The sequence below is a fragment of the Capricornis sumatraensis genome, chromosome 3 (assembly GCF_032405125.1).
Source record: "Capricornis sumatraensis isolate serow.1 chromosome 3, serow.2, whole genome shotgun sequence".
In the NCBI taxonomy this organism is placed as follows: Eukaryota; Metazoa; Chordata; class Mammalia; order Artiodactyla; family Bovidae; genus Capricornis; species Capricornis sumatraensis.
In genome coordinates, this window is record NC_091071.1 from 177,808,790 (window position 1) to 177,821,709 (window position 12,920).

The 12,920-nt window shown below is 45.3% G+C and overlaps 1 protein-coding gene across 1 annotated transcript in view; it reads left to right on the forward strand.

Annotated features, from left to right (window-relative positions):
- UBR4 (ubiquitin protein ligase E3 component n-recognin 4) overlaps positions 1-12,920 on the forward strand; it is a 130,999-nt gene that overhangs the window by 65,163 nt on the left and 52,916 nt on the right. The window contains exons 57-62 of the mRNA XM_068967896.1: positions 13-190; positions 652-756; positions 2,264-2,401; positions 3,101-3,275; positions 11,741-11,837; positions 12,478-12,585. Coding sequence (XP_068823997.1) covers positions 13-190; positions 652-756; positions 2,264-2,401; positions 3,101-3,275; positions 11,741-11,837; positions 12,478-12,585 — 801 coding nt within the window. The remainder of the gene's footprint in view (positions 1-12; positions 191-651; positions 757-2,263; positions 2,402-3,100; positions 3,276-11,740; positions 11,838-12,477; positions 12,586-12,920) is intronic.

Sequence of the window (12,920 nt, forward strand, 5' to 3'; positions counted from 1 at the left end):
CTTTCTCTGCAGTCTGAGTCGATGGTCCTGGAGACAGCGGAAAATGTCAACAATGGCAACCCCTCTCCCCTGGAGGCCCTGCTGGCAGGTGCAGAGGGCTTCCCCCCCATGCTGGACATCCCACCTGATGCAGACGACGAGACCATGGTTGAACTAGCCATTGCCCTGAGCCTGCAGCAGGACCAGCAAGGTAGAAGTTAGTGTCAGGAGCATAGTGGCCCCTTGGCCTTGCACAGGAAGGAGGGTGTGGCAGTTACTGATAACCAGCTGACTTAGCTTATTCCCCGACATGGGGAGAGGGCGATCTGGGCGAGAGCTGTGCAGAGACACAGGTGGAGAGTGAGAGGGACTGAGCCAGGCTTCCCAGTGTTGGGGCCGATCTCATGGTGCTGGTGGTTTGGTCTTCAGGCTTGCTTCCTCCTGAGCTGGATGGATTCCTCCAGCCTGTGTCCTGCCTGAGCTGAAGGAGGCTCCCACCATCTCTATAACTGGATTTGGTGGGTGGACAGCAGTGGCTGTTAAGTAGCTTCCTCTAGGCCAGAGTGGGTCACACGCTGGTGAGCGTAGGCTCTGAGGGCGGCAGGCGGCCGAGGCGGCGCTGTGGATGGGGTCTGGCCGGGACGCCGTGCTCACTCTCCACTCGTTTCCCAGGCAGCAGCAGCAGTGCCCTGGGCCTGCAGAGCCTGGGGCTGTCCGGCCAGGCACCCAGCTCTTCCTCTCTGGACGCAGGAACCCTCTCTGACACCACAGCATCAGGTAACTGTCCGCAGCAAGGAGCGTGGCTCAGGGCCCCAGGACCCTCTGGCCTCGTCTCCAGTGCTGTGAGAGTGTCACGGGGCAGCTGCTTTGACAGGCCATTCTGGACTTCCTGCTTCTGCCTTGGCTTTAGAAATGCGGGCGCGGAAGGCCCAGCGCTGCAGCTCGGCAGAGACATTATGGCTCCGCTTCCCTCCACTTTGCATGCTGCCTGGCTTCAGCTGATTCCCCCAGAAAGGCCAAGAGAGCAGCTTGCAGGTTAACCAGCTTTAGGGCTGAAATCACAGCTTTCAGGCTTCTTCACCAGAGTTCTAACATCTTAGACAAGACTGAAAGGGAGACAAGAAGCAGAGCGCATACCTTTTAACTTCTTTCTCTTGATCTGCTACAAGAAGCGGAGTGAATGCTTCAGGTCGGCGTGGGTCACCACCAGGGATCTGAGCTTGGGGGGTAGGGTTTCTATGCACAATTCAAACGCATAGGACATCTTCAGACTTCATTTTGTGTTTGCTTTCAATGTCTTTCCTAATTTGATTAAAAAAACCCCCAACATCCTGAGTGGAGAGTTGGACCGAATAGAGGAGGATGGAGCATCTGAACAGTCTCCTGGAAAGTCAGCCTGAGTGATCGAAGGGTTGATTGAGAATCTTCAGACTGGCGTGTCCCTGTGTGCGCTTGTTTGCTTTCCTTTCTGGCTTTGGCGTCTTCCCTCCGTAGTTGAGAAAGGGAGAGACTGGCTGTCCCCTCGCCTGCTGCCATGGCTCGTCACTCCCCCTAGGCCTCCCGAGCTGCTGCCAGCTCAGGCTTGGCGGCCGCTGCTGTGGGGCGCGGTTGTGTTCGTGCTGTGCTCTGTGGCTGTCTTGGCTTCCCTCCCCTGTGTATCTCATCCAGCATTTTCCTCCTGTCTCAGCTCCGCCCTGATCCTGGATGCTGTGGCTGTCTCTGGGGAATTTCCTTGCTTCATTATTAGCATCTGATGAGGAAGTTTGAAATTTCCCAGTGAGCTCCCCTCTGGACCATCTGATTAAAAAAAAACAACAACCAGGGTTGATTCAAGAGCTCATGATAAGTGATTTCCTAGCATTAGCGTAAATTGATTACAAAACAAATCGCCTGAAAATTCAGAATCTATGCTTTTGAATGGTGCTGGCTAGTCTCTGGTCTCAGCAGGTGTCAGTCACACCTAGACTGTGGTGACCGTGAAGCATTTCAGCTAGAAAACTGTCCGTGTCATGGATTCTTGAGTCTCTGCACTGTTTCACTTGCACTGTGACGTAACAGCGAAGGAAATGCCCAGTGAACTGGGTTTCCACTTCTGTCTAAGTACTGTGTGCAATGCACCGTGTAGAGTGTCTGTTCCTGTCAGTGATTAACCAGCAAAGCGGATCTTTCCCTTTTCCTTGGATGACAGGACGTCTAAACTACACTGTGTCCACCACGCTGTGTGGTTTGCTGCCTTTGCCCTGAGAAGGGGTTTTCCCTGTAACAGCTCTCGTTACTGTCTCAGCTCCAGCCTCAGACGACGAGGGCAGCACGGCCGCGACGGATGGCTCCACCCTGCGGACCTCCCCTGCTGACCACGGGGGCAGTGTGGGCTCGGAGAGCGGGGGCAGTGCTGTGGACTCAGTGGCTGGCGAGCACAGTGGTAATGTGGCTGGAGGTTCTGACCTCCTTGGGCAGAGGGTGGGGACAAAGTAGTGATTCCTGCCTGGGTCCTGGGGTTGGTTTCAGCAGAGGGAAGTTTAATAATGTTAGTGGAAGAAAGAAATGATGTACGTACTTCCAAATCATGGTTCATTTGAGAGAGCTGTGGTATGACTCAAATCGGTCATGCTGTGGTCTTTGCTTCTCTCGTTGTGGGGAGAGATTTGGGGCAGTCCTGCTGCTCACAGTCTGGTGTAGTGATAGAGCAGGGCCATCTGTGCTGGCTGGTGGGGGCGGGGCTCTAAAATGAGGAAGCATGACAGCCATTTTGGCTTGATCTTAAAAAATCAGTCTTTGTTTAAAAATTGGATATGAACTTGTTTTTGTGAAAGAGATACAGAGTAGCTGATAATTTTCTAGAGTCCCAAATCAGTATATGCTTCCTCTGAAATATGAGATGGAAATATATCAGCAGCTGAGATTAAGATTAGTCTTGTGGGTGGATCTTACAATGTTTGGGTACCCAGAAAGTCATTTTAGTCATCAAATGTCACGGGGCCGAAATCGTGAATTCAATTCTTATTGAGCTTCACATAAAAGAAAACATTTTTCTAAGCTACCGGTCAGATAGCTTTGGAATGCATTGGATCTCACCAGGCTCTGCGAGTTGATTAGCTGTTTTTAAACCATTTCCCTCTAGTGTCTGGCCGGAGCAGTGCCTATGGTGATGCCACAGCAGAGGGGCATCCAGCTGGACCAGGAAGCGTCAGTTCAAGCACTGGTGCCATCAGCACCACCACCGGGCACCAGGAAGGAGATGGCTCTGAGGGCGAAGGAGAAGGGGAAGGGGAAGCAGACGTCCACGCTAGCAACAGGTCAGGGCCGGGCCACCGGCATGCAGGGGCCTTTCCCGGGGTGGGGCGTGTTTGCGGGTTAGGATGATGCCTCAGTTGCTGGAGGTGGAGAGCTGACAGTAGTGTCTTTCTTTTGAAATGTAAAGGTTATGGACTCAGAAACAGTTTAAAAATGGTAAGAAGCATTCTAGGTCTGTCTCCTGGTCCTGACAGCAATTGTATCAAGTCAGTTGCAAAGAAAGTATAACGTGGTATTTCTCATAAGGCGTGCCTGTATCCTTTACAGTGATTGTCATAAAACCATGTGTCCTCCTCACTCAAATCTTTCTTCTTTCACCATTAACCACAGACTCATCTTGTAGCATTCTCTTTATAAATGGCACTGTTCTAGGCTCAACAGTGACAGGTGTGAAGTAATACTAGCAGTAACTCCTTGTTCAGTGTGTTAGGTAATAGAGAATTAAGACAGCAAATGTCAGTTTACATCTAGAAATACCCCTGGTGAAGCATTTGGCAATTTGAAAGCAATCCATAGTATTCCTAATCCAGCCGGTTTAGAAAATTTTGGTGGTATTTGGTACTGGATTGGTGGAGTTGAATGTATTCACCAAGAGGAGATTAGAGAAATAGAAGAGAAGGAAGGAAAAAACCCCAAGAATACACCCAGGTGGCACTAGTGGTAAGGAATCCGCCTGCCAGTGCAGGAGACGCAGGAGATACGGTGTGGCCTCTGGGTGAGGAAGATCTCCCGGAGGAGGACATGGCGACCGGCCCCACTCGTCTTGTCCGGAGAATTGCAGGGACAGACAGGGGAGCCCGGCTGGCTGCAGTCCATGGATTTGCAAAGAGTTGGATACAACTGAGCGCACACACACTTGTGATAGAATGTTTGTTAACTTTCCTTGCGGCCCATAGTTACCACATTAGTGCAGGAATCAGTATTTTGAACTGAATGATTTCCATCAGGAAAAGAGGTAACTGAAGCAGCCAGGTGTTGGAGACGTTTTGAGAGGGCGTCAAAGAGCATCTCTACTCCCCGTATCCTGCGCTTCCATTTAACTCCAGCAGCACCCCTGTGGGGACGATGACCTCTGGCGGTTAACTGGGGTTAACCCCATCTCAGCCCTCGAGGCTGTTGTAGAGCCCCAGTGTGAGCTCCCTGAATCACACAGCAGATTCCCGCCGGCTGGCTGTTTGCCATATGGTGGTGTGCATGTCTCCATGTTACTCTCCATCCGCCCCACCCTCTCCCCCACCCCCACCCCCACCCCCACATCCACAAGTCTCTCCTCTGTCTGCGTCTCCATTGCTGCCCTGCACATGGGTTCATCAGTACTGTCTTTCTGGATTCCATATATATGTGTTAATAGATGATGTTTGTCTTTTTGACTTACTTCACTCTGTATGAGGCTCTAGGTTCATCCACCTCATTAAAGCTGACTCAGTTGCGTTCATTTTTATGGCTGAGTAATACTCCACTGTGTATCCCTACCACAGCTGCTTCATCTGTTCATCTGCCAGTGGGCGTCTAGGTTGCGTCCGAGTCCTAGCTGCTGTAAACCGTGCTGCACACACTGGGATGCATGTGTCTTTTTCAGTTAGGGTTTTCGCAGGGTGTATGCCTCATAGTGGGGTTACTGTGTTGTATGGTGGTAGGACTCCTGCTTTTTTAAGGAGTCTCTATACTGTCTTCCACAGTGGCTGTGTCAATTTACATTCCGACCAGCAGTTCGGGAGAGTTCCCTTTTCTCCACATCCTCTCCAGCATTTACTGTTTGTAGATTTTTTTGATGAGGGCCGTTCTGACTGGTGTGAGGTGATACCTCATTGTGGTTTTGATTTGCATTTCTCTGATAATGAGTGATGTTGAGCATCTTTCCATGTGTTTATTAGCCATCTGTATTCTTTGAAGAAGTGTCTGTTTAGGTCTTTTGCCCACTTTTTGATTGGATTGTTTGTTTTTCTGGGATTTGTTTTTTAACTGCTTCACCTAAAAGGCATTTTCTATTTAATCTTTGGTTTTCCTCTTAATGTGATTTCTAGGTTAATTACGTGTGTTCAGGTAGTGTAATCTTTGTGATTTTTGGTTCTTTGAAGTTCGTTTCCTTGAAATATTTTAAATCTAGTCTATTGTTGCTTTTTATCGTTGCTTAACCTTTGAACTGGGAAGTTTGCTTCTAACTACTGTTAGTCACTGATCGATTTGTGCTTGTTTTGCGCTTGTTTCTGTGTCTCTCTGCGGTCTTTGTAGCCCTCTTCCGGTTAGCTTGCTCTCCAGCCCCACCTCCCCACCTCTGCAAGTCTGGAAGTTGTTCGCTGAGTTTCAGCCTTGTAATAGTTGTGCTAATCATTTCAATATGCATATTTAACCCGAAACTACAGTTAACTAGAGCTGCATCTTCTTGTAGAAATATATAAGACATCTGCATTGAAGACTATGAAAACTAGTTGAGAGAAAATAAATGAGCGGATATACTATATTTATGGATAGAAAGATTCATTGTATAAAGATAACAGTTGTCTCTAAATTGATACATGTTCAGTATAATCCCAGTCAAAAATCTCAGCTGGCTTTATTGTATGTGTAAGAATCGACAAGCTGATTCTAAAGTTTATTTGAAAAAGTAAAAGACCAAGGCAGTATCAGAAAACCCACAGGATTGTGAGGACTGCACAACCATTCAGTTCAGTCGCTTAGTCGTGTCCGACTCTTTGCAACCCCGTGAATCGCAGCATGCCAGGCCTCCCTGTCCATCACCAACTCCCGGAGTTCACTCAGACTCACGTCCATTGAGTCCTTGATGCCATCCAGCCATCTCATCCTCTGTCGTCCCCTTCTCCTCCTGCCCCCAATCCCTCCCAGCATCAGAGTCTTTTCCAATGAGTCAACTCTTTGCATGAGGTGACCAAAGTACTGGAGTTTCAGCTTCAGCATCATTCCTTCCAAAGAAATTCCAGGGCTGATCTCCTTCAGAATGGACTGGTTGGATCTCCTTGCAGTCCAAGGGACTCTCAAGAGTCTTCTCCAACACCACAGGTCAAAAGCATCAATTCTTCAGCGCTTAGCCTTCTTCACAGTTCAACTCTCACGTCCATACATGACCACTGGAAAAACCATAGCCTTAACTAGGCGGACCTTAGTCGGCAAAGTAATGTCTGCTTTTCAACATGCTATCTAGGTTGGCCATAACTTTCCTTCCAAGGAGTAAGCGTCTTTTAATTTCATGGCTGCAATCACCATCTGCAGTGATTTTGGAGCCCAAAAATAAAGTCTGACACTGTTTCCACTGTTTCCCCATCTATTTCCCATGGAGTGATGGGACCAGATGCCATGATCTTCCTTTTCTGAATGTTGAGCTTTAAGCCAACTTTTTCACTCTCCTCTTTCACTCTCATCAAGAGGCTTTTTAGTTCCTCTTCACTTTCTGCCATAAGGGTGGTGTCATTTGCATATCTGAGGTTATTGCTGTTTCTCCCGGCAATCTTGATTTCAGCTTGTGGCTTCTTCCAGCCCAGCGTTTCTCATGAAGTACTCTGCATAGAAGTTAAATAAGCAGGGTGACAATATACAGCCTTGACATACTCCTTTTCCTATTTGGAACCAGTCTGTTGTTCCATGTCCAGTTCTAACTGTTGCTTCCTGACCTGCATATAGGTTTCTGAAGAGGCAGGTCAGGTGGTCTGGTATTCCCATCTCTCTCAGAATCTTCCACAGTTTGCTGTGATCCACACAGTCAAAGGCTTTGGCATAGTCAATAAAGCAGAAATTGATGTTTTTCTGGAACTCTCTTGCTTTTTCGATGATCCAGTGGATGTTGGCAATTTGATCTCTGGTTCCTCTGCCTTTTCTAAAACCAGCTTGAACATCTGGAAGTTCATGGTTCACGTATTGCTGAAGCCTGGCTTGGAGCATTTTGAGCATTACTTTACTAGCATGTGAGATGAGTGCAATTGTGTGGTAGTTTAAGTATTTTTTGGCATTGTCTTTCTTTGGAATTGGAATGAAAACTGACCTTTTCAGCAGTCCTGTGGCCACTGCTGAGTTTTCCAAACTTGCTGGCATATTGAGTGCAGCACTTTCACAGCATCATCTTTCAGGATTTGAAATAGCCGATTGTAAAGCTGCGTTCAGTAAGAGTGGGATTTTGGTTCAAGGATAGACAAAATAGATTAGTGAAACAGACTAGAGTTCAGAAACAGACTTACACGTACACAGTTACCTGACTCAGGACGCAGGTGGCTCTTCTGTGCCGTGGAGGAGAGGGTGGTCTTTCAGTCAGTGGCAATGGCCTGGCTGGACATTAATCTGGAATAAAATGAGTCTTTTTTTCGTTTTATGACCTGATCATAAGCAAAAATCAGTTGCACTGTGGATTTAACTGCAAAAGATAACGCTTCCCTGGTTTTATTTTTTCACTTATTGTTTGTTTTTCTTGTGGTATAGCTGCTTTACAATGCTGTGTTAGTTTCTGCTGTGCAATGAAATGAGTCTGTTACACCCATACATCTCCTCCCTCTTGAACCCTCTCCCCAAATCTCATCCATCTAGGTCACCACAGAAAACTTACTGGTTTCAGAAGAAAATGTCTTCATAACTGATGGTTGGCAAAGATTTCATAAATAGGACACAAAAAGTATTAACTAAAAGGAAAAAATAAACGGTACTGTATTTCAGCAGCTAATGCTTTTTCCCCTACTTTTATGTCAGTGTCAAGATTTGAGGCAGCTGATTTTTCTCACAGGCTCCTGGGAGAAGTGGTCTATTTCTGTTACTTTCAGACTCAGGTTTCTTCTTCTGTGGATTTTTCCTGAGGTTCTCATGGAGGGCCCTCCCCACGTGGGGCAGACTCTGGCTGTCCTCTCCCTATTCCAGATGCCTTGTAAGGTCCTAGCAGCCTGGTGCCCAAACTGCTTTCAGAGCATCATGGCCTCAACTTTTCAGATGTCCTAAAATCAGTGTTAGGGCTCTGCTTACCCTTCTGGATTTTTGTCTTCACTCACCCCCGACCTAATAGTTTCTTCATTGCTGGTAACGTCTTTATTGCTTTTATTTTAATTTTGTATTCAGTGATCTTTCTAAATTCACTTAAATTCTAATTATAGATTTTGATAATTAGACTAATCCTAATTATGAGTTTGGTTATTAGATTAATTCTTATCATAAATTCTGCACAAATAATCCTGTCTTCTGTAAATAATGACATTTAACTTTTTTCTCTCCAATCTTTATACCTTTAATTGCCTTTTCTTGCTTTATTGTTTTGGGTCGGACAGAAGTGGTAATGGGGAAAACCTTATCTCATTCCCAGACACAGGAGAAAAGGTTTACCATTTTACTGTTACGTATGATGTTAACTGGAGGGTTTTCTACGGTATTCTCTATCAAATTTTGTTTCTAGTTTGCTGGGAGATATTTTACCTTGGAGATAGTGAAGGACAGGGAAGCCTGGCGTGTTGTAGTCCTTGGGGTCACAGAGGGTCAGATATAGCTTAGTTGACTGAAGAGCAACAGGTTTATCTCGAATTGGTTTTTGGAGCCTTCCAGTTGCTTTTTTCCACTTAGTTGATTATATGTCTTTTCTCCTTTATTCTTTTTAAGGTTGTAAATTACAGTAACTGATATTTTCCATTATTAAACCAACTTTCTGGGGACACCTACTCATGGTGTCTTATCCTTTGTATCACTGGATTTGAGTTACCAATGTTTTATTTAGGCCTGTACTTTTTCTTCTTTGGAACATTTTTGTCAGGTGTCGATATTCATGTTGTTCTGGCCTCGTAAAGTGAGTGAGGATGTGTTTCCTCTTCTCTGTTCTCTACAAAAGGCTGTATAAGATTGGTTTTATTTCCTCTGTAGAAAAATTGACCTGTGGGATCGTCTGGATCCAGACTTCCTTTAAGGGAAGACTTACCTGCAGACTCACCCTTTAAATGACACGGAAGTGTTTTTCTTCCTTCACGTGTCCGTCTTTGTATGTTGTGCATTTCAAGGCATTTGTTTGTTTTATTGTCATGAAATTGTTCATAATATATTTTATCATCCTTTTAATGCCTTTAGGAATTGTGATGATACCCCTTTTTTCCACTTTAGCATTGGTAACATTTTTTTCCCCCAAAAGTCAGTCTTGCTAGAAATTACCAACTTTATAAAGAACCAATTTTTCTTAGGTTTTTGGCTTAGATTGTCCTTTTTGTATACTTGCTTTCTGTTTCATTTATACTCTTCATTGTTTCCTTTTTCTCTTACTAGCTTTTTCATTTTATTATCTTATTTTTGGTGGTGGGTTAATTTTCCCCTTTTTTTTTTTAGATTTTTAAGATGGTTAAATCATCCATTTTTAACCTTTATTTTTCTATATTTATTGGAAGTTATATACTTCTTTCTAAAATTCCCTTTAAATATTATTTTGACAGGAGCTCACATATTTTGATATGTTGTATTTTCATTGGTATTCAGTTCAAGATGGTTTCGAAATTCTTTTGTGATTAAAGTTTTGATCCATGGGGTATTTAGAAATATGTTGCCTAATTTCCAAACATTTGAGGATTTTCTAATTATTTTTTGGTTATTGATGTATAGTTTAATTTACTGTGGCTGGGGAATGTACTGTGTAATTGTGATCATTTGGAATTTCTTGAGACTCATCACTTCTAAAATGATGTGACATATTTTTACTGTTTTCAGTTACTTCTAGCTAGAAGGTCAATTCAGGTAACCTCTCCATATTGCTAATGGAATTTGCTAAAGTTGTTTTAACGTTACTTTTCAGGAATAAGTTAATTAAGGAATTGTTAAGTGACTTTTTAAAATAAAACTGAACTGCTTTTACTTTAAGCTGCGAGGAGGGAATTGTGGTTTTGGTTAGTGTGTAGTTTTCTCTTGAAGACACTCTACCCTAAGAGCTCGAACAGTCAGGAGTCTGGCACGACCCTGGTCCAGGTCGAGGCTCTGCTCCTTCTGTTGACTGTGTCCTTTGTGCGTATGTTTACATGCACACTTTCCAAACCTGAGGATTTTAACCTGTCTCAAAACTCGTATGCTTCATCCTAAAAATACTGAGCTGTTGCTGCCGTCCCATCTTTTGTCACTGGTACCTCATTGGTTCCTCAGCAGTTTTTACTCATTTGTCGTCCCCTCCGAGCTGGTCGAATTATTCAAAGATGCATGCACGGGCTTTTGTGTATCACTGTATTCTGAAGGTCGTTTAGCTCATTCTTTCAAGTTCTTTTTAGGATGATTGCCATTTATAATTCAAGACTCTATTTTTATTCAGGCTTTTATTATTTTGAAGATATTCTGGATACCTGTTAGGAAATGTAATACATGATAATGACACTTAAAAAAAGAATGTAGGCACGTGGCTTCTTACACACAGTCCGTAAAGTAAAATGAAGCAAAATGGTTTATTAATTATGAGAGTAAATCCATTAATTGATTCAGCAAATGCACTGTTGATCTGTATAAGGTTGTGTTAGGTGAGGCTGCCACCCAGCTTGTTCAAAACCCCCTGATTAATTTTCGTGGTGGTCCTCTTCCCTCTTTTTAAGGATCTGTCTGTTTCCGGCTGAGCTGGGTCTTCACTGCTGTGCATGAACCCTCTCTGGTCGTGGCCAGTGGGGCTGCGCTCCAGTTGTGGCGTGCAGGCTTCTCACTGGGGGGTGGCTTCTCTTGTTGCCAAGCACAGGCCTTAGGGCTCGTGGGCTCAATGGTTGGAGCACTCGGGCTTAGTTGCCACGCAGCATATGGGGTCTTTCCAGATGAGGGACCACGCTGCTGTGGCCCGCAGTGCAAGGTGAATTCTTAGCAACTGGACCACCAGGACAGCCCCATATCGGTCCTCTTGGATTGGCGTATTCACTGGAGGTGCAGACACACACATTTACTACAGAAGCCCAGGTGTGTATCGGCAGATGAAGAAGGCAAGGTAGTGGCCTGCTGTGTATGTGGAAGGGCTCATGTTTCTTGTATTGATGTTGAGTTTGAATTTTACACTAGGAAAAAGGATGGCTACGCTGTGAGAGGGCAGAGCAGTGACTAGCCTTCCTAATGACTTGGGAAGCAAGAGGAAAGGGCCGGGTCACTGTGCAGCTGACTGACATGAAACGTATAGATGGGAGGGTTCCAGGAAATAATGCCTGGAGGCAGAATAGGGCCATGTGTGAAAACAGCCATAAAGCCTACTATTGAAGGCTTGAGTAGTGAGAACAGCAAGGACCTGATTGCTTGAGCAATAGTTTTTAGCTTTCCTGTAAGTAAGTTTTCAGTACCATCAGTGGTATCTTAAAACAGTTTGGCTCCACTCTAGCAAAGTGAGATTTTTCCTTCTGAGTTGCTGTTAATAGTATTCCAAAGGCTTGTCTTAAATGCTAGGATTGTTCCTAAGTCGGTTCTTTGTTGACCTTGCTGGCAGGAAGAAAGAACTATATTCAGCTGGCTAGTGTTTGTGTATTAGCTCATGTTTTGTGTGTCTTCCCTGGTCTTTTAGGTTGCACATGGTCCGTCTGATGCTGTTGGAGAGACTGCTGCAAACTCTGCCCCAGTTACGAAGTGTCGGAGGTGTCCGGGCCATCCCGTACATGCAGGTACCCCCCATTCACCCGGGTCTGTCACGTCACAGGTGGGCATCCTTCAGCAGGCTCACACTTCTCCCGCCGAGCCTCTGGGAGACTTTGTGTGGTATTAGGTCATAGAATAATGGAATATAATTTTGAATTGCAGGTTACAGTCCTTCATTTTATAAATGAGAAGACCAAGGATCAGAGAATTAAAAATAATGTCTGCAGCCACCCAACTAGTTACTGACAGAGCAAGGAACAAAAGTCTGCTCCAGAGAGTCTGAGTGTCTATTTAGTATCTCTTTCTTAATGTTAGTGATAGAGCGAGGTCTGCTAGCTGCCTTCCTCTGAAGCAGAATTGTTCTTTAGCACAGCGCAGTGCTGTATCTTAAGCCACTTGGATATAATGTTGGTTAGTCAGTTAGTTGTGCGGACTTCTTGCAGAACGTTTTCGGCGTTGCCAACGTAGCATATACCATCATTTGATTTCTCTGACTCTGGACCCTTCACCTTGGTATCCTTAGGATTTTGAATCTTTCTATGGGCTGTAGTTCCAGTTGACAGGGCAGGCAGGAGGATTGGGATTTCATGTGAAACACTTGGTGTTTATAGAGTTGTTGCTCTTTAGGGAATTGGCTTTCACGTTTTGCCTCTTGTTGACCCGCAGGTCATTCTGATGCTCACTACAGATCTGGATGGGGAAGACGAGAAGGACAAGGGGGCCCTGGACAACCTGCTCTCCCAGCTGATAGCCGAGCTGGGCATGGACAAGAAGGTGACATTTGAGCGTCATTGTGTGAGGAGCAGTAACTGAGATCAGTTTTTTTCCTTCCTCTCTCAGAGAGACTTCCCTGAGTCACAGGGGGTGGCTCTCCACCGAGGCAGACCCATTAGAAATGTTTTCCGTGTGTACTTCGGCCCAGGCATACTTCTGTGGATCTGGCTATAAATGAGAGCAAGACCAGGTCACTGCCCTCGTGGCCCTTCTGTAGCCCCATGCAGTGAAAATGATAAATGGGTTGTCTGTATCTTGGCCTCAGGCAGTGGCACCCCAGTACTCTTGCCTGGAAAGTCCTATGGGTGGAGGAGCCTGGTGGGCTGCAAGTCCAT